Here is a 20,731-nt window from a genome sequence, read left to right on the forward strand (position 1 = left end):
AAATCTATATCACTCAGACTGTAATGAAACAGAGTCTACATTGAAGCCAAAAACTATATATAAAGAAATCAAATTTGCTAGATAGTTAAGAACGTTATCTAAAACTCAGTACCTAAATAAAGTTTATATATATCTATATAAAGAAGATATCAATCTCTATAGCTGTACTATATGAATTTGTGAAAATGAAAACTCAAGTTTAGGTTAAGATTTATATAGGTTTGTCAGTCATCAAATATATGTTAAGGGTTAATAGAATCCGAAGATCTTTATAAGCATTAAGGCTGGAAGATTAGAGTTGTGTATCTGTAAAAAATGTAGTTTAAGATTGGTAAATAAAAGATGCAAGATAACAAACTACATAAATATTTAGCATCTTTATTTCGCTTGGGTCTGGGTTTGTTTATATTTGTTTTGTTTGCTGTTAATATTGTTTACACATAAAACGTTGCAACTGCAATATACATAAATAGTTAGTTATACAATCCAATGTCTTAACAGTCGCCCGCCTAACGACTTTCACACCTACCTATATGTATGTACATATACATATGCATATATACTGGTTTAGCTAAATTACATTTGCCGCTTAAACATTTAGTTTCGAGAAAATCAATTACATTTCACAACGGATTTCATTTACATACAATTACAATCGTGTATCATATATCATATCATATCATTTCTGTTATTAATTATGAATATTATATATTTTTTGGTGCTGTTTACTTGCTAAGATCACAATAATTCGACTCCAGTTTAAATCTGAACGCGGCCTCGGCACCAAAAAATTTTTGCTCGATTTTTGGGAGTAGGGTGTATTCATTAATTCTTATAAGTGGGGAATGTGATCTAAATGGAACAATTTGGTAACGCCTAATACTGAAGCTAATTAAACAAACAACATAAATAACTCTATAGAGTATTACTATGCGCTACAAGTATAACATAATGCCTAACAAAATCAACAAAGGGACAACGTGACATTTACATGTAGATAGCTTAAAGGAAGGGCATTTGTGGGTTAAGCGAGGGGTATCAACGTTTGTACAGGTTCAGTTACTTGATAATCCTAAGACACATAAAGTAAATAGTATTACAGTTAAAATAGACACACACAAAAAGATAGGAAAGGAAAGGAAAATAAAGACTTGACCATGCTGCAGAGCGAGCTGGCAATAGGGTTAGAAAGAGCACGCTAGAGAGCATGAAACACAATTAAAAAGTCCAAGTTTAAGTTGTAAAACATTGGAGCTCTACTTGGAGCCCGTTGCTGGATGATGATGATGTCCATGGAGTAGATGATGCTGCTGCTGCGCAGCGCTCGGATGATGATGCAGATGTTGCTGCTGCTGCTGCTGCTGGGCAGAGCTCTGATGATAGGGCGACTGCTGCGGCGGCTGATGATAATGCTCCTTAGGGGCTGAGGCCGCTGCAGCCCCCGCTGAGCTCGATGACGAGGCGGTGGAGCCGGCAGCATGATTGGCGCCATGGCTATTGTGACTGTTGCTGTAGTTAATTGGCAGCGCCGTGACAGCAGCCAGTGCAGCGGCAGCAGCGGTGGCAGCTGCCACACCAGCTGTGGCAGTGTTCAATTTGCTGCCGCTGCCACTGCCACTCCCACTACCGCTATTCACCTTCAGCTGACGTATTTCGGGAAAGAACTCAATCATCAGAATTTCGAGCAGCTCCTGCAAGTGCAAAGCAAGCAAATCAATAATCAAATCTACCATCAATCATCAAGCAATTCATTTCAACTCACATAGAAGAGCTGTTTGTTGTACATGGGATTCTGCAGGGCATCGAAGACTTTGAGAACGCCACGCTTGGCCGCCTGGGCGCCCACCAGATTGCAGAGCACCTCGGGTATGTGATCCGTAAGCAGCGCCTTTGCCGCATTGGTGGTCATCTCTTTCATATCCTCCGACCGGGGCGGGTACGCCGAGGCAAGCACGCCTCCGGGCCAAAACGATTTCAATATGGCCGAGAAGTAGTTGTGCAGCATGGACTCCTCGAACAAGTACGCCACGGACTCTCGTATCTGCCGGTTGATCGTGCGTCCATAGGTGATCTGGACAAACGAGATGATGCTCTTGCGCAGCCACTTGAATACGCCGCCCATGTCAAAGATTTCGCCCATCAGCGCATAGAGCGGCTCGGCAATGGAATCCTTGCTGTCCAGGTCAGCCAGAAGTTTCGCATCGCTGCTAGACTCGCCATCCAGATAGTTGGACATGTCGTCATCATCACGCTGCAGTCCCCAGAACGGATCGCTGGCTTTGCTCGACTCGTGCGCCTTGGCCGTGTCGCTTTTGAAGAGCGTGGAGAGCGAGAATTTTGACTTCTTGGGCGAGGGCAGCGTCTGCTTCAGATGATCCGAGCTGGGGCTCAGAAAGGTGTAGATGGCCTCGCTGCCATTCAAGTGATCATCCTCCAGAATGAACTGCAAGTGATAAGGATTAGATAACAGAAATGGATATTCATTCACGTCGACTCACATTCAAAAACTTTTGTATCTGCCCCTTGGCCTTCTCCTGTGCATGTCGATCCGTCTTCAAGAAGAAGAACTTAAAGTTCGTCGGCAGATCCAAGGATTTCAAATTGGAGCTCACGTGTCGCAGCTTGCGTTGCAGCTCCTATGAGAGATCAGCTCTATTAACATTGTTTCACATTTGGAATGTCGATGTAGAGTCTTACATGCACTTGGTTAAGGGATCGCATTACCACCCAGCCACTTGAGATGCCCGATGGACGACGCCTTTGCGGTCGGCCCGTGCTGCTGTCGCCGTTCTTTGTAGCTGGCGGCGCATTGATATCCTCGTCCACATGCACCAGAATCATAAACTGCAGCGATTCCTTCTCATCAGAGACCTGAAACAATATTAAGACATAGATATCACACAGTTAACAATTTCCTGCACCATGGACTCACCTCGACGCTCTGTATGGTTGCCTTCCATTTGCCGAGGTGCTCGGTCCAGGCATCGGTGCGACGCAGATGTGCCTCCGTTTGTCTTTTCTCGCTCTTTAGCCATTCCATTTCTTTTTCGAGTATTTGCAAGACTTTCGATTCGGGCTTCACTGAGTATTTGAGTGCGTCGAGCGCTTGGTTCTTCTTATCGATGCGCTCCTGTATCTGCTCCAGCTTCCGGCGTGCGTAGGAAGTGTGTGCAGCCACATCAATGGCCGCTGGAGCCATGCTGCCGCCATTGAGGCCATCCGCAACGATGGCCTGCTCATCGTCGGTCGCATCGCCGAGCATAGTGGGGCACATGAGCAAGGTGGGATCGTTAAATTCGTTCGACTCGAGCGCCTCCTTTAGCTGGCGGTACTGTTCGCTCAGCACAAACGGCGGATAGTATTTGTCCTCCAGGGTTCGCAATATATTGCGCTGTATATCATAGAAGATATCTGGCCCAGCATCGCCCAGCACAAACGTTTCGATTAGCTTGCGTTCGTGCTTATCAATCTGTATCTCTGGCTTGGGCACTCGAATGTATGTGTAGAAGATCTCAGTGCCTAGCTGGTGGGTAGCCGATTTGTGCGCATGCTTCATCTCCTCCACGGCCAGATAGAAGCCGACCAGGGCGCTGGCCTTCAGTGGCTCGAGGAACAGCGTAAAGAATCGTCTGCCCACAGCCGTATTGAGTATTTCCATCAGTGTTAGATCCTATTGAGAGAGAACACAGTTAGCTTTATGATTAGAATAGGTTTGCCTTTCACTTGCCGTATCGCTGGAGTAGTTGCCATTCCACCCAAACTTGGCCAGATTCTTCTCGCACTGACTCTTGGCCAGTGAGAGCTGCTGAACGTAGCGCTTTAGCCGCACCGCGGCCGTTAGTTCCGATTTGCTCAGCGTATGATCCTCGGTATCTGGATCGAGTCCTTTGGCACGCTGTAAATTCTGCATACTCGTGGCATGCATCAGATCGTTTACAATGCTCTTGCGTATGAGCGACAGCTCCTCCAGATTGCCCGAATTGTTGATGATCTTCAGGAACTCCTCGAAGCTGGCTGCGTATTCGTAGCTACGTTTGCTTATCGCTGCTGCGGCCAGACGCGTCTCAATGTTCTGCACAATCTTTTGATTAATGTAGTCTGGAGCAGTGAGCATTTTGATCATGGGAAAAAAAACTGCAGAGCCGAGAATGAGTGGAATTAATTAAAATATTTATATAAAGGGTCCATCTAATTCACATACTCTTATAGGACAGCATCTCGCTGAGCAGCACTTTGAGCGGCGGCAAGGAGTAGCCGCGTGGCAGCAGCAATATGACCATAATCTCGCACAGCTTGCGCAGAAACTCCATTTCCTTCTCCTCATCCACCAGGTACAGATTGGTGCTAAACACCGGCGCGTTATTTGTTTCCGCACTGCAACGGTTTGAATTGGCAATTAGTACAGGTTAAAATTACTTTCATTGAATAGACTTACGCGCGTGCCTCGGCTATGCGTATCTTTTCGAGATGCACAGTGACCCGATTGACCATGTCCACGGCTATGATCTTGGCTGGATCCATTTTGGCGGCACGCTCATGGATCTTTTGTATGGCATTCCATAGATCCTCACGTATAATATCGTTAATGAGCTTCGGTTTGGTCACCACATAGCTGTCAAAGGGAGTTGAGATTAGAACAGCGATTGGGTTGCGCTTCAGAGAGATACCTACCCCAGCCAGGGCACCATGAAGTCGCGCAGCACATACTCGATGATCTGTTGGAGCTGCAGATCGACGGTCTTGCCAAAGACGAGGGGTAAATTCGATGGATTCTTAATGGGATTTGGCAAATCGAAGATGTTGCTTCTGAAATCGAATATATTGTACATATGTTAAGACAAGGACTATATAGAGGGGGATCGATGCAACTCACTTGGTTGCATTGTAAAGCAGCTTAGAGGGCAGTCGATTGGGCTTTGTGGGCTCATTGGTCGTAAATATATAATGTATGTAGACGGTGCCAGCAACAGCTGTTGGAAGAGACGGAAGATAAATTTTTAATTAAGGTGAATCTAGTTCATATATTTATGTGGAATATGAAAAGTGGACTGATAAGAAATGAGTCATGGACAAGATTATTGGATATTTGGTTTCGCTGTCTGATAATATGATAGCCACTATTCACTTACCTGCAAAGACCAGCACCAGGGAATAGATGACGAATGCGAAAAACAGAAATAACGTTGGATAATACCAAATAACGGCCAACAGCGTCGATACTATGCCCGATATGATAATCTTCCAGTTTATTTGCAGAGCACGTAGCGCGCTGAAAGCCAAAAATCGAAATCGAAATTAAAACTGAAATCGAAATGGAGAGGGAAACAGAGAGAGAGAGTGTGTGTGTGTGTGTCTGTGTGGGCAGGAAGCGCAGCCTATTTATAAATAATAATGACCGATAGACTTTACTTTACCTCCCCCACCCACGACCTCCCCCACAACTCATTCGCCCATCACTAATCATTAGGCATTCATATACATACACACACACACACACACATTCATACATATGCCCTAAAGGATACACACACGACGGCACGCATTTGAAGTTGCTGCAGCGTCTTCACTTACCGCGTTGCCAGCTGGGTCAGGCGCTGTGTGGGCGTTGTTGGCGGCTCAGGTTCAATGGGAAACAACGGGCGGCGTCTCTCCATTGCTGCCAGCTGTTCCACTCCTTAGATGTGCGAGTGTATGTGTGTGTGGGCTAGTGGCTTACAATTGCTGTTATTATTGCTGTTGTTGCGTCTGCTTTGTATTTGAATATTTTATGCGTTGTATACATTTTTGACGCGTTGCTTTTTTGCTTAGTTTGTCGCTTTTGTCATGTCCTCCAATGTGTCGTCTGGCCACTATTAAAAATAGTTCTCTATAACCACTTCCGCCACCCCCTTGCCCACACCCCACGCCACACGCCACACGCCTCACGCTCAATGCCCTCTGCACTCCGCCCTTGCGTTCAATATTCGAAAAATGACGTCGTCGTCGTCGTCGTTGTTGCACTTGAATTTGATCTTGGATTCGTCTCAGGGATCAGAGAACATCCGTCCTGCGTTTATAGCAACAAGTTGATATTGATAACTGCCAAAGGGGGCGGCGCGCTTTACGATAAGAGTGATAAGAGCGGTACAACGATTGCTGCCTGCAGCTCTGCCTTCATAAAATCGTTTGCGGCTACTGCTATGTTGTTGCTGGCTGTTGTTGTTGGTGTTGCTGCCGTTGTTGCTGCCGTTGGCCCTGCTGCGTAGATAATAACGAATTGGAATTTGAGTTGGCGCGTTCGTCGTTGGTCAAGCGGCGTGGCCGTAATTATTCATCACGCGGTGGCGTTCACTTCCACTTTCAATCACAATCACAAATACAATAAATGCAAAATCAAAGTTTCCAACTGTGTTGGTGCCATTAGATTTGTTGATTTCATATCGATAACGATAATATGGATTATATATTGTAGGCTCAATTCGATGACATATCGACAGACCGCCACGCAGACTACCAGCGACCGATAAATGTTGCCGAGTTTAAATAAAACAACCGTTAAATTTAGGTTTCCAATTTATTTGCACTGCAAAACTAACAATACTTATTTGAATTTGAAAACATTTGAGTTATTGGTATTGGTAAAAGTTTGTTTGTTGTTCTATAAATATATATATAGATATATATATATATATACGTCTATATATAAATGGCGGCACGTATGGCAGGCATCACTTAAAATTTATTTGTATGCCTTCCCATCCCGAATGTCTCGAGTCCTTTCTGCTTCTCCCCCAATCCTTAATTCAATTAACTTGCTTTAGATTCGTAATGGCCTTTAAGATTTTTTTTTTTCTTTTGTTGGTTTTTGGTTTTTCTTTTTGGGACATGATTATATGGAAATGAATAGCTTCTATCGCTCCTTAGCGAGGCGACGCAGAGCGCGCTTGCGTGTACCTAATATGTTCTTAAGAACTTCGTTTCTAGCAAACTGATCACCGAATACAGCCTCTGTAAAATGTATGACCAGTTGAAGCAGTGCATGTGGCAAATATCCAGCAGTTTGAGTGGCAATGCCAAGCGTCGCTAAAGCTGATTTTACATACGTTTCAGGCGTGGGCGCAAACACACTCGGCTTACTTATCTTCGACATGTTGGTGGCCACAAAACCAGGCTGCACGCTCTGTATAATTATCCCATCGGTTTTGTACTCCGTTTGCAGATCATCGCTGAACTTGTTCACAAAGGCCTGCCAAGCACAATTGGATATATTAATTACAAATCATATGGCAACTAAATTCATCCAGTAAGACTCTCGGCGACTCACCTTTGTGGCGCTGTACACGCTAAGCAAGGGATTGGGTATAACGCCCGCTGTTGAAGACAAATTGATAATCACGCCCTTACGCTTCTGCACCATGGCTGGCATGAAGATGGCCGTCATGTGGGTAACGGAATGTATGTTCGCGGCAACGATATTGCACAAAAACTTCGGATCCGCATTGTAGCAGTCCAAAAAGTATTCGGGATAGCTATAGCTGATGCCCACATTGTTCACCAGGACGCCCACATCCAGACCAGCTGTCTGCTGGCGTATCTTGTCATAGATATCCACGCCGCTGGTAAAGTCCACATTGATGACGCGCACCTCGACGCCGAACTCCTCGCCTGCAAGTATGCCACAGAATTGAGTTAATAAAACAGGATTATACTACGAGCCATATATGCATGTCTTACTAATCTTCTTGGCTACTGTTTTCAGCTTGTCCAAGGATCGCGATATCAATACCAATTTCAGTCCCTTACGCGCCAACTAGAAAATAAAAATGCAATTACTTAGTTGAGTTATATTAGATAATGGATAAGATCTGTAAATGCTAGCGATCTTTGTTTATAAATCTTGGCTTAATGAGTAACACTAAGCATTAGTAAAGCTAGGTATACATCCATCTAAATATTCGATGTTCGGAGATGATATATGATGATATATAGTTATGCATATATATAATATATAGTATAGTTACAATATAAATCTTATATGAGCCATATACCATACGTATAACTATATATCTTTATATTTGGAACTAAGTATATATTTGTATAATCTATAAACAAATGTTTTATGCCCTATAACTAGTTCTATTTGTTACATATACAAATGGAATTTTCTTATCATATCATGAAAATTAAAGAAATTCAATGATAAGAATAGATTATATCGAACATTTTCTAGTTACATTTTCAAGTAAACCTACAAGAACTTTTAGACTATATATAAATACATATATGGAACAACTAATTGAAATACGAAACGATTTTGTTAGTGACCCCACAGAGTCAGGCAGTGTATATAAATAGATATAGAAACAGAAGACGACGAAATTAAATAGGATTGAATGGGTATATCGAATACTAATTATATCGAAAGGGAAACATAAGCCGTGGATTTAGTCTAGCTAAAAACCAACAGCCGATCCAGAGATCATATGTGAACGCAGTGTCAACAAAGCGGCGCAACTCGCTTTATGCTGTGTTCCAAAGTTCTGGGCATAGCAAACAAATCGTTCCTAGTAGCGAGCTGACACCAGCTGCTGAACCACAAAATCCGCTGAATATTGGATATTGGATATTGAATGCTGAATATTGACTATTGTTTATTGAGTATTGAATATTGAATAGTGCAATGTCAACAGCTGCAGGGCAGTTGAGCAAACAGAAAACAAAGCTCTACAAATTATTTGCCAAGTTTTGTCACCTGTGATCGCACTTAGCTGCCTAATAGAAAATTAGCACTTGACGAAATTGCAACCAAGTGCATTGGCGCGTTTGAAAAACCAGAGATCTTTAGTCTATAGAACTGAGAGCTGAGTCATGTTTGCAATGCTTAAGCCCTAGCTTAGCCTTAATATTCAATTGGCAAATCGTTAATTGCATCTTTTTTTGTACTGCCTATAGAGATTTCTTTATATATTTTTGCATTGCAGAATTGTTCAAGTCATCGTCAACTTTGATATGAATATAAAAAAAAAAGAATAAAGTAAATGGCTATATTCGTTGTTAAATGCCCTAGCGAAATACCCTGCTATACGTATATACAGATCGTGGAGATTATGTTCAAGAGTTTGCGCATAAAAGAGCTCGAATCGAATGTTTCTACGCCTATTTATATTATTAGTACAATAACATAGTTTTACTGTTAGGTTAGGAGCATAATAAAGTTAGTAATTAATGGTCGATATCACTACAAATAAAAAAAACTGAGGCTAGGCTACATTCAGAATAACAGTTTCATAAGCTCGCATGACCATATCTGTTCTATTGATCAGGAATATATATATATATATATATATATATATATATGTATATACATATGTACATATATATAATGTGCATGTGAACTCATATTCCCGCATTTAACATGACATAATGCTAGCTTATACTATAGCCTACTCTGGCTCCAACTAGCTCCAATTATCTTATTGAAAGCTGCCAAAATGCATCCCTCGCTTGCGTACGTACCTCCCTGGCGTATGCTTTGCCTATGCCGTCCGTGGAGCCGGTGACAACTGCAATAGACGAACGATATTTGTGTTAACAGGTTGAGTAATGGGCCACACGTTATCAGGTACTGTGAACTACGCTTATCGCAGTGCCGTGCACAAAGTGCAAATGGCAGCCGGACTGGCTGTGCTCCAACTCACCTGCCCATTCGCCCATCTCGGCCAGATTCACCGAGGGGCCGCACAGCTTGGGGCCCAGCACATTTGCATAGATCCAGGGTAAGACTTTGCGGCAGATCTGAAAGCCGACAATGCTCATAGCAATGCCGCCCAAAATGCTTAAAACACGCGAATACTCCTCCATTGCACTGCGAAGTTTCCAAAACTTCCAACTAAATGTCAAATAGTAGTAGTTGTAGTAATAAGAAGAAGAGGAAGAACAGCCGCTGCGTTTGCTGCGTTGCTGTCGTCTCGGACTCCGTTTGCTGCCTAAATACAACCGCTGGGTGGAGGAAGCTCAGCCGACTCGCTGTCACAATAAGCAGCGCTGCCTGCGTCACTGTATATGTGACGATGGGTTACTATAGGCTACGCCAGCCGCGTCGTACTGTGCCGTTCTGTGCTGTGCTCTGTTCTGCCCTCTTCGGCAGAGTTCGTCAATTGAATTTTATAAATTCACTGAATGTCTGGAATTAAATTTACGGCGTGGCTGCTTAATATTCAAAGCACTTTCGCGCACGTTTCCAATCTGCATAAAAAGAACAATTTTCTTACTGGTTAGCCGTTGCTTTAAGGGCGGGCAGCGAAATATCTTATTGAAAATTCGAAGAAATCGCTGCATGAAATGTCAGCAATGACGCGGAAAATGAAATGAACGGTTATTTTTGCCGACTGAGCATAATTGCTCGTATGAGTGTGTGTGCGTGTGTGAGTGCATGTGAATGCTCGGCTGCGACTCGTGCTCTCTCGAAAATTTTGGTTTGCCATATCGCACCACCACTAAAAAAACTAACAGATAAGGGGCACATGTGCTCACACACACACTCACACAAACCCGCAACTATGCTTACTCTCTCACTGGAATTGCACATGCGCAGGAAGCAGCCACAATAGCAACAATTCAAATCAAAACAAACCGATGACGATAATTCTTTACGCGCGTTTAACTGCGATTTTGATGTTGTGTGTGTGTGTGTGGGTTTGTTTGCTCGAATTTTGGCGTGCACTTATCCAAAAAAAATTACAAATTTATCTGCGTAACGGCGAGTCCTAAGAGAGTGTTAGCTTGACAACAAAACAGCCCGCTAGATGGCGCAGCAATTGGTATTGGATATGCAATATTTGTGATCTGCTTGAATTTAGGTCTATATTATCGAGTGGTGTTTTGTATAGTTGTTTATATCCTAAAGTTCGTTTTCGTAATGAACAAGTAAAACATTGACGTCTGAGATAGTGCTTTCACTTGACAATAAAACGGAACACACTAGATGGCGCTGTTTTAAGCAATAACAGTTGCATACTGTTAAGCTGCCAGCAAACTAAAAGGGAAACATAATATATGTATGTAGAAATAGTATTTAAGGTAAAGATATTAATCTTAAATTCAATTAATTGAATATTATTATATTCCTTTAAATTACTTCCAGTGGTCTGGCAGCTCTGTGCTGTTGGCGCCACAGCAGCCCCTATAGTGTAAAGCATGCTGGCATCTTCTGCCTTCAGATAAAAGCCATGGATTGGTAGGGAGAGAGAGAGAGAAAGCGAGGAAACAATTGGCAGAGCACATAATTGGCAAACGGAATCCCGAATCCTTTGCTCCTGCAGTCTCGTGTCAATTGCGTGCGAACCAACAACGTTGTCTCGGCGGGCCGGCGCTTGCAACATGGGCATAGATTCTATTATGATATCATTAAAAGTGAGCAATGCCCAGCGACAAATATGAAAACCAAAATGCATGCATTTTATAACAAAAGTCAGTTCGTATAAACAAAAGAATATTATGTGGAATTTTGTTATTGTTAAGTGCTATTGCCATTAGGATTTAAATTGAGACATAAAATGTGTGCACAAGCTGTGCTTAAATCCAATAAGAAATGCCTCATATCGAAAACTTGAGAGCTCATTAAACGTTCTCTGATTGGAGTTGAGTAGCTCACAGAAACGAGCAAATCAGGGAAGAGGATGGGAGAGGAGGCGAGCGGAGAGTAGAGTAGAGTAGACTATTGTGGCATGCGCATATCGCAACCTGACCTACATTCCAATTATTGGTCATCTAAGCAGCATCCAACTAGCTCTCACTATAAAAAAAAATCCAAAAGCAAAAAAAAAGATTGAAATTGCCAAAGAAAAATACAAACTGAAATTGAAATCAACACACAAACACACATACACACCGACAGACAGACACTGGGACAATGAAATTGTGCAGCTAATATAAAACCTTTTTCCTTCCATCTCGCACAGTGAAAAAGAGAGAATCAATCCATGCAGCTTCCTCCACTCACGCAAATCGCAATATGCTAAGCAGCAGACAGTGAAGGATACGAGATCCCAAATAAATACAAATTGCATTGAGGAGCAATCGACAACAAAAAAAAAAAAAAGGCAGCGAAAAGAAAAGCAAATACGAGGAAAGAGGTGGAGCGAAAAGGCAAGCAAGGGCAAGAGCGTGTCAAGAAGATGTCGCTGATTAGATAAAACGTAAATCAAATATTCTAATTGGATTCGAGTACATTTGTTGTATGCGCATATGCTTAGGTGAGTTATAGACGATGCCCAATATATACACACATACATGCATGTCTCTATATATATATTTATATTTATGATATTTGCATTTACCATCTTTGTATGACAGTGATGAAATCTAGATTATTTTGGATATTTGCAATTATATATTCATCGGTACATCACATAGGCTCCGGTTCTACATCGACGACATGTAAGTTCTTAGTTTATTCGTAAGCTTCTCCTTAAGCACTTTGAATAGAAGTTTAAATAAAGCTAAACTTATGAGATTTGTGGAAATGAAGAAAAACTTATAGCCAGATTTTATTTATGTATCTCTTTATTTAAAATTATAGTAGAGGTAAAATGTTACAGAATAATGTATATTCAAATTGGAAGAATTTTATTTGAATATCTTAAGCCGTATATAACGATAACCACATACCAAATATATATTTATTTATAAACCTTTATAAAGGCTTAAGATTTGAAACAGTTACTTACTTATGAACCCAAAGATTTAACATACATCCATCTATAATCTTCAAGTGCTATGAATAAATTTGTTTATCAGTTTGATCTGGATTAAAAACACAAAAAGCTTAACCGATTTTCGTGGGTCGTGCCATTTTCTTTCATTTGCATTTTCAACCAATTCATTTACATATCATTAAAATTTGCATTCAAATTGCCAAAGCTTGGAGGAAGATTATAAATTGAGCCTGTTAACACTTTAAAAGAGGCCATATACCAAACGTAAAGCTCATAGCTCTTATAATTTCCGAATTATGACCAAAAAACGAAATTGGAAAATCGAGTTTGATCAATGTGTTGCCTGCCGCCTGTTGCATACATGCATACAAAATATACATATATACATATGTACGTATATATAAATTTGGATTTCGTTTGCAGTGAAACGTCCACGAGCAGGAGACCCGTTTGATACGTTTCCGAAAAACTTCTGGCAAGAGTTCTCGTCGCCCTTCACAGACACGCCGGAAGATGAGGAGCTGGAGGTCACGGAGACGACCACGCACGAGCCATTCCCGTTCTTCGCCGATCCGTATACGACAATTAATATAAGCACCCAGCTATCATCGAATGTCTATCTGCACTGTCGCGTCAACGATTTGCAGGGCAAGACGGTGTCCTGGATGCGGCGCAAGGGCGAGGACCTGACTCTGATCACCTTCGGCCAGCACACGTACAGCGGCGATTCGCGTTATTCGCTGGAGTTCGAGGAGCCCAACGACTGGAAGCTATTGATACAATATGCGAACGAACGGGACGAGGGACCATACGAGTGCCAAGTGTCATCGCACCCACCGCTGGTGCTGCTCGTTTACCTAACTATAATTGGTAAGTACCAGGATCGTATGTATGTATGTATATCTGTGAGGCATCATTATGGCGCGCCTGTGACATTGCAGTTCCTCATGTGGAAATTCTCGACGAGCGAGGATCGGCCACGCCCGAGAAGTACTACAAGGCTGGCAGCACCATCGAGTTGCAGTGCGTCATCTCAAGGATACCGCATCCATCGTCCTACATCACCTGGCGGCACGGCCAGCGATCGCTCAACTACGATACCAGTCGAGGTGGCATTAGGTAGGTCTATTCCCACTCCCATCCTATATACATACATATATGTATGTATATACTCTAATCCTATATCTAATCTGCATCTATCCCTATCTTAGCGTTAAGACAGACATGCTGCCTGGCAGGGCGTTGAGTCGTCTTTACATAGCCAATGCGAATCGACAGGACTCGGGCAACTACACCTGCATGCTGGGCAATGAGATAACTGAAACTGTTGTAGTGCATGTGCTTAACGGTAAGTCCGTATGGAATAGAATGGATAGCTACTAAAGAGGCCAAAGCGCTTGACTTTGACTTTAGAAGACTATAGAAAACGGTTGACAAATGGTTAAGAAAAGCGTCTTTAGGGAATTATATAAATATATATAGATATATATTTGACCACATGTCAAATAAAACTATATAAAACTTGAATTAAAATTACGCTTGTATTAGAAATACAACTACAAACTGAAATTTTATTCACAATTCTGAATTTTAAAGAAACTTTATTGACTCTTAGTTAAGATCTGACTTTGTTTCATATAAGATAGATGTTAAATTTTAACTAGCAGCCTATGCAATCGTCAAGTTTACAGAATATTTATGTCAAATAAGCTAAAGCTTATTTCTGTCTATGCAAAGAGCATGGCAGGAGTGGATCGAGTGGATCCCAATCTAATAAGCAGACCACTCAGAAACCCATTACCAGGACAACTTAGAGAAATACAGTCAACAATAACTTTGACAGACGGATTTAGAGTGAATGCCATTATATGCATCATATGTAAATGATTCCGCATTTTGCTTTCAGGTGAGGAGCCAGCGGCCATGCAACATGCGAATGGGACTCGATTCATGTCCAGTCCCCTAACTATGGTTGTGTTTTTTATAGTATTCGCTCTGGTCAAGCCTTTTCAGCGATGACAACATTCTGGCTAGGCCGAACAGAACAAGATGAAAAAATATTACAAAAAAAAAAAAATAATAATAATAATAACAATTGAATGCAAGAAAAACTTGAATAAGTTTTAGTGCAAGTGGAAAATGAGAAAATGCATAAGCCAAAAAAACGAAAACAAAAATCAAAAATCAAAATGAAAATTGAAAATCTAAGAATCTTGTCCAGGATTGCATTTTCAACTTTTACTCTAATCAATGGGTTGTTTAAACGTACATAGCATAAATGAATACTCTAGTTGTAAGTCTAAGAGATGTAACGATACACTACGAGTCAGATGTAGCACATATAGATCGTATCTAAGGGCGTATGCGAAATACAGAAGGTACAAACTTCTGAAAACCTTAATTAAAAAAAAAAACAAAAGAAAAACTAAAGAAAATTTCATTTTGCAAATTGAAATTTATGAGTTGTGGCCGTGTTTTTTTTTTTTTGTTTGCGTTGGCTATATACCAGTTAAATATTTATATAGAAAGCAAGCATTTCCCAACATTCCCCCACCCACCCCTCACAGCCCCACATTCGTTCTTTAAATATTGTATATAATGCTTGATGTGAATGGTTGTAGCTTCTTGAAATCGTACGGCATATCAGTTGGGATCATTGGAACATTCTTGGATGCAATTAGTTTTAAACATAGAGTGAGATAAAGAGGTAGAGGAAGATGAACAACAGAATGAAATTCACTTATTTTCCGCACAAAGTTAACGAATTATGTTTGATGATAATAAGCGAAAGCGAAAAGTTGGAATTGTTAAGTTTATAAGTTTTTCAAAGATATAGCACATGAAACTAATCTATATATATACATATATATATATTTATATGTGTATGCGTAGTTGTTACCCCCAGATATTTACAAATCATAATAATAATGATATTAATTAATTAATGAATTAATTAATTAATTCCATTCCAAATGGAGACATATCTTTTCGATTTAATTGGCTTGGCTTGTGGCACCAATTGATGAAATTTCGACCAGATTTTATGTAGTTGCTCTGTTGGCAGATGTATATACATATGTATATGTGGATCCAAGGTAAACACGGACCAATGGGTAATACAAAGCTATTATACTTGTTTCTGTTAATTATTTTCCTTTAGGCTTTTCTTCCCACACATACGCATAGACCGTTCTCATATTTCATAGTATATAGGGTATATAATATTTCAAATATGCTTGGCCGCTTTTTCACACTCGCTTGCATCTTAAGTCATTCATAAAGATATATGTATATATATACATATACATATTACCTATCGATTAGTGCACCTATTTCTTACATCAACTCAACTTCTTTCCCAAAAAAAAATAAATATATATATATAAATCAAATTAAAGCCCAGCTTAAACACAAAATAAAAATATAAAAAAAAATTAATTTTAAGAATTTAAAAAAAAAAATGAAAAAAAAAAAAAAAACAAGAGAAAAAAACATGGCTAATTTTGAAAAGGTCCAGAGTAGTTTATGTAAAATATTCAATTGATGCCAATCCATTCGCTGGTTGGCTTATTATTATGATTATTATAAAATACTATTATTATTATGGTTATTATGGTGTATGCCCTTAAATACAAAACAAAAATGTTGGAGTGAGATAACGAAACAATACTTAGAGACTAAAGAAAAGTGACGAAAACTTTTAGAAGCATTTTGGTTACAGACGAAAAAAAAAAAAAACCAAAAATAAATAAATAAAACAAACAAGAGAATAACATAAAAATATTTAAGAATTATTACAAAATTGATATTATATAATAACTACATAAAAAGTATTTATGTATGCGGCCAAAGTCTATGTCAATGTCATATGCCGTCATTAATATTAAAATAATGCAGAATTGTATAATACACACGAACCCATACACTACTTCTCTAACACACACATACAAACAACACATACACACACTTGTTTTTTTTTTCTATTAAAAAAAAAAAGAAAATTTAAATCAATTTATGTAGTTTTCATTTTGAATAGAAAATAAAATACAAAAACTTCAAAAATAAACCTTCAATACAACTTTTCTCAAAAGGTTTATGTTTAAATTTTCATGAGCCGCTATATCTACTAGGTAATATCGATTATTTTATAAAATCGAGCAAACTCTTTAATATTCAAACCGCTAGATGTCGCTGTTGGTAAGCAATTGCTAGCAATCTAATCGATAGTTGCTCAATACTCATTGCATATCCTTTGTAAAAATAAATGCATATCAACATTGAAATAAAAGTGTAAGGAAAACTATCTTTATATTTATTAATATTAACATTAGTAGCCGAGGTAGATTAATTGTTTTGCAGCTCTGTATTGGAGGAGCAATTGATGTGTGCTGCGCTCGTTGAAATATATCGATGTTTCTAATATTTCCATGGGTATATTAAAAAAGTAGAATCATCTCCGTAAAGAAGTTTTTTTATACCATAATTATATTTATCGCTTGGTATTGAAGTATTTAAGCATCCATGCATAGCTATTAAATATATTTATATGTTGAAAGTGTAACGTCGATAGGTTTTCACTTTATTTATACGTTTCTCAACACTGAGCTACCTTTTCGCATGCTGCCGACTGCACGCTACACGCATTTCGAATAATTCCTGCGAGCACAATGAGCCAAGCTAAGGAACTGCTGCAGTTCCATGAACTGGAGCTAGACCAACGCATACTAAAGGTAACCAATTAATATATATATAACTAATTTTTGCTCCTTATCTTACCTCTATTACCTTTTTCAATCAGGCTATTGCGCAGTTGGGTTGGGTGCAACCGACATTGATCCAGTCGACAGCCATTCCACTGCTGCTAGAGGGAAAGGATGTGGTGGTGCGTGCTCGTACTGGCTCCGGCAAAACGGCCACCTATGCCCTGCCGCTCATCCAGAAGATTCTCAACTCCAAGCTGAATTCCAGCGAACAGTGTGTCAGCGCCTTGGTTCTCTGTCCCACCAAGGAGCTGTGCCGGCAATCTCGCCAGGTGATCGAACAACTGTCCGACTCATGTGGCAAGGTGGTGCGTGTAACAGACATTTCAGGCAGCTCCAATGACGCGGCTACTCAACGCCATGCCCTCGCCGAGCGTCCAGATATTGTGGTTTCAACGCCCGCAAAGATATTGGCCCATGCAGACATAGTCGACCTAAAGCACATCGAAACCTTGGTCGTGGATGAGGCAGATCTAATCTTTGCCTTTGGCTATGAGAAGGACTTCAAAAAGCTAATCAAACTCTTGCCACCCATTTATCAAGCGGTTCTCGTCTCGGCAACCATTTCCGACGATGTCGCACGCATGAAAGGTCTTTGCCTCCACAATGCGGTCACGTTGAAACTTGAGGAGCCCGATTTGGTGTCCCTCGATCAGCTCAGCCATCACCGCATCCTAGCCGAGGAGAACGAGAAGCCAGCCATATTGTATGCTCTGTTGAAGCTAACGCTCATCCAGGGCAAGAGCATAATTTTTGTGAACAATGTGGATCGCTGCTATAAGTAAGTGAAGCGGGCTATAGCATTTGTAGCAACTCAATCTTGAGCCGATGATGAAATTGATTTCAATTGGGGATTGCGCAATTGGCAACAATTGGCGCACGCATGACCATTGACTAATCTTCTCTCTGACGGCGCTCATCAGGCTATTGTAAATGAGACTCTGCTGAATGCTTATGCTATAACGATATTCCCTTCTTACCTCCCGCCAGGGTACGTTTGTTTCTGGAACAGTTTGGCATACGCTCGTGCGTTCTCAATTCAGAGCTGCCCGCCAATATACGCATACATACCATAAATCAGTTTAATCGTGGTGTCTACGACATTATAATTGCCTCCGATGAGCATCTGCTGGAGAAGCCGGCGGGCAAAACGAAAAACAAAGGCGGACAACAGAAAAACGATCATGAGTCGAGCGCATCGCGAGGCATCGACTTTCAGGGTGTCAATAATGTCATCAACTTTGACTTTCCACGCGACGTTACCTCCTACATACATCGGGCTGGTCGCACAGCGCGTGGCAACAACAAAGGCTCCGTTCTGTCCTTTGTCAGCATCAAGGAGGCGCCCATCAATCAGGCAGTGGAGGAGAAGCTGCGCATATCTCTCGGCAAGCAGCCGCATCTGACAGTCGATGCACTATCGGATCAGCCACAGAAGCCAGCAGAGGATATCATCAAGTAAAACAACTACAGCGCGATCTTCGCTCGCATATCATCGCATACTTACACTGAATACTCTTCCCTTTATAGGCCTTATCAATTCAAGTTGGAGGAAGTGGAGGCGTTCCGTTATCGCGCCAATGATTGCTGGCGTGCTGCCACACGCGTTGCTGTCCACGACACGCGCATTAAGGAGATCAAAACTGAGATACTAAACTGTGAGAAGCTCAAGGGTTTCTTCGAGGAGAACAAACGCGATCTCATGGCGCTGCGCCATGACAAACCTTCGCGCACCCTCAAAATACAATCGCATCTCTCCCATGTGCCCGAATACATACTGCCCAGCGCGCTGAAACGCGTTGTTCTGAATCAGAGCACAGCACAACCAGCGCCTAAGCAGGCGCGCTTAACAGGTGCCAAGGCTGCCTACCAGCGACAGAGCAACGATCCTCTGATGGTCAGCGAGGTGGACTATGGCAAGCGACGCAATGTGCCGAAGCGAAAGAAAGCGTTTTAATATAGATTAGTCTGTTTTGTTTTTAGCCCTAAAAATACCTCTGTGTAGTGCATAAGCGTTACTTTTGCTATGCGATCTATGGAGCATATAAATTAGAAATTTAGTTATACAATATGTATATATATTTAAACTAAATACAAGTGCATTCAAGTACATTTTAAACTGTGTAGAAATGTTTGCTGTTATTGTATAATGTTATCTTTCTTGATATGGAATCTGAAGCCATTCATCCTTCATCACATACTTTGTCTACTGTGTTCACTGATCTCTGGGATACCCAGATACCTGTTGATATCTTCCCAGTAAACCATTGAAACTGTTATATAGTATAACAGAATCAAATACAACATCTGTCTCTTTCCAATCAGTGACAAGAGTACATGCATTAAAGTAGAATAGCTTTAGGGTGACCCAAAAAATAAAATGACTATTTTGAAGGCAAACCGGAAAATGTTCGACTGGATCACTAGATCCATCCATAGATGTTCGTTAGGCGACCCTCGCAATAAATTGCAAACAGCAATTGATTTGGTTTTAACATTTTATTATTGTCATTGAAATAGTTAACATTCATACATTATTGACTTTGTGGATTTATTTTTATTAATTTCTCATTTCTTACATATGTTTATGCAATTCTGCTTTGTCGTATGCTATATTGAATGAAATACCTCATATATCATGCTGCGTGACATTGTATATAGTATAAATCGATGAATGTCTATTGAATATATAATAATTTAAAATGTGCACGTTTTCGAGAGATTAGGCGCAATAACATTCAGCTAAATAGTGATCGATAAACGATAGGCACACTGATAACAGAACTAGTTATGTGCGTATGTGTGTGTGTGTGTGTGTGTGTGTGTGTGTGTGTGTGTGTGTGTATGAAGCAGTGCCGGGCAGGAGGAAGGTATACATATAGCTCCTATATATATACTATATATAAATTTCTATCATGTTGAATAAAAGTTACAAATAAATTAAGCATAATTATAGTATTTTCGTTTAGCTCGATTTCGATTAATTCCTGGTTTGCAAACATATATGTATATGTATATATAAAGGTGAAATATATATATTTATATATCTAAATTAAACTTAAGGAAACAAATATATAAGATCACACAATATCGAGGACAAATTGAATTAGAATTTAACGAGAAACTAGTCTAAAATGCAGCCACATATATACATACATACACACATGTATATGCATGTATATGTATTGTTTTGCTTTAACTTTTTACTTAAGTGATTTTCATTTCATATATGTATTTGTTTTGTAATACGCTCTAGATAAATTTTACGTTCTTAGT

At 40.4% G+C, this 20,731-nt stretch overlaps 4 protein-coding genes, 1 long non-coding RNA gene and 1 other non-coding gene across 6 annotated transcripts; 4 read left to right on the top strand and 2 right to left on the bottom strand.

The window, feature by feature from the left end:
- Positions 1-358: 358 nt before the first annotated feature.
- snz (sorting nexin snazarus) lies at positions 359-6,417 on the bottom strand. The gene is made up of 12 exons (XM_018107571.3): positions 5,572-6,417; positions 5,130-5,269; positions 4,874-4,970; positions 4,672-4,806; positions 4,436-4,612; positions 4,202-4,374; positions 3,728-4,134; positions 2,933-3,670; positions 2,698-2,871; positions 2,499-2,636; positions 1,763-2,443; positions 359-1,691 (listed from the first exon to the last, which is right to left on the bottom strand). The coding sequence occupies exons 1-12, from the start codon at positions 5,652-5,654 to the stop codon at positions 1,257-1,259; spliced, it is 3,378 nt and encodes a 1,125-aa protein (XP_017963060.1). The 5' UTR covers positions 5,655-6,417; the 3' UTR covers positions 359-1,256.
- A 122-nt stretch (positions 6,418-6,539) lies between these two features.
- spidey (hydroxysteroid 17-beta dehydrogenase 12 spidey) lies at positions 6,540-10,901 on the bottom strand. Its single transcript, XM_018107628.3, has 6 exons — positions 10,547-10,901; positions 9,678-10,224; positions 9,496-9,542; positions 7,714-7,789; positions 7,304-7,644; positions 6,540-7,225 (listed from the first exon to the last, which is right to left on the bottom strand). Exons 2-6 carry the CDS (start codon positions 9,838-9,840, stop codon positions 6,890-6,892), a joined length of 963 nt encoding a protein of 320 aa, XP_017963117.1. The 5' UTR covers positions 9,841-10,224; positions 10,547-10,901; the 3' UTR covers positions 6,540-6,889.
- A 1,188-nt stretch (positions 10,902-12,089) lies between these two features.
- dpr14 (defective proboscis extension response 14) lies at positions 12,090-16,629 on the top strand. Its single transcript, XM_018107626.3, has 6 exons — positions 12,090-12,233; positions 12,334-12,417; positions 13,119-13,565; positions 13,637-13,814; positions 13,907-14,043; positions 14,602-16,629. The coding sequence occupies exons 1-6, from the start codon at positions 12,218-12,220 to the stop codon at positions 14,712-14,714; spliced, it is 975 nt and encodes a 324-aa protein (XP_017963115.1). The 5' UTR covers positions 12,090-12,217; the 3' UTR covers positions 14,715-16,629.
- A 636-nt stretch (positions 16,630-17,265) lies between these two features.
- Ddx56 (putative ATP-dependent RNA helicase DDX56) lies at positions 17,266-19,567 on the top strand. Its single transcript, XM_018107613.3, has 4 exons — positions 17,266-17,425; positions 17,494-18,236; positions 18,446-18,913; positions 18,986-19,567. Exons 1-4 carry the CDS (start codon positions 17,363-17,365, stop codon positions 19,410-19,412), a joined length of 1,701 nt encoding a protein of 566 aa, XP_017963102.1. The 5' UTR covers positions 17,266-17,362; the 3' UTR covers positions 19,413-19,567.
- LOC115563408 (small nucleolar RNA Z30a) lies at positions 18,279-18,370 on the top strand. The gene has a single exon (XR_003980355.1). It is a non-coding gene; the product is annotated as a small nucleolar RNA Z30a (small nucleolar RNA).
- Positions 19,568-19,900: 333 nt separating the features above from the next.
- Positions 19,901-20,405, top strand: LOC149090588 (uncharacterized). The gene is made up of 2 exons (XR_016197379.1): positions 19,901-20,267; positions 20,306-20,405. It is a non-coding gene; the product is annotated as an uncharacterized LOC149090588 (long non-coding RNA).
- The last annotated feature ends 326 nt before the right edge of the window (positions 20,406-20,731 follow it).

This window comes from Drosophila navojoa, chromosome X (assembly GCF_054131105.1).
Source record: "Drosophila navojoa isolate 15081-1374.11 chromosome X, UAZ_NAV_1.0, whole genome shotgun sequence".
NCBI lineage: Eukaryota > Metazoa > Arthropoda > Insecta > Diptera > Drosophilidae > Drosophila > Drosophila navojoa.

Excerpts from the sequence above, each read along its gene's own strand:
- snz (XM_018107571.3), bottom strand. The coding sequence starts at position 5,654 with ATGGAGAGACGCCGCCCGTTGTTTCCCATTGAACCTGAGCCGCCAACA. Across the intron at positions 4,807-4,873 it reads CTGCTTTACAATGCAACCAA|AAGCAACATCTTCGATTTGC; the intron begins GTGAGTTGCATC and ends ATTCGATTTCAG. Across the intron at positions 4,613-4,671 it reads TTCATGGTGCCCTGGCTGGG|CTATGTGGTGACCAAACCGA; the intron begins GTAGGTATCTCT and ends TCCCTTTGACAG.
- spidey (XM_018107628.3), bottom strand. The coding sequence starts at position 9,840 with ATGGAGGAGTATTCGCGTGTTTTAAGCATTTTGGGCGGCATTGCTATG. Across the intron at positions 7,645-7,713 it reads AACAGTAGCCAAGAAGATTA|GCGAGGAGTTCGGCGTCGAG; the intron begins GTAAGACATGCA and ends GCATACTTGCAG. Across the intron at positions 7,226-7,303 it reads GCGTGTACAGCGCCACAAAG|GCCTTTGTGAACAAGTTCAG; the intron begins GTGAGTCGCCGA and ends TGTGCTTGGCAG.
- dpr14 (XM_018107626.3), top strand. Across the intron at positions 12,418-13,118 it reads CGGTTCTACATCGACGACAT|TGAAACGTCCACGAGCAGGA; the intron begins GTAAGTTCTTAG and ends TTTCGTTTGCAG. Across the intron at positions 13,566-13,636 it reads CGTTTACCTAACTATAATTG|TTCCTCATGTGGAAATTCTC; the intron begins GTAAGTACCAGG and ends GTGACATTGCAG.
- Ddx56 (XM_018107613.3), top strand. The coding sequence starts at position 17,363 with ATGAGCCAAGCTAAGGAACTGCTGCAGTTCCATGAACTGGAGCTAGAC. Across the intron at positions 18,237-18,445 it reads AATGTGGATCGCTGCTATAA|GGTACGTTTGTTTCTGGAAC; the intron begins GTAAGTGAAGCG and ends ACCTCCCGCCAG. Across the intron at positions 18,914-18,985 it reads CCAGCAGAGGATATCATCAA|GCCTTATCAATTCAAGTTGG; the intron begins GTAAAACAACTA and ends TTCCCTTTATAG.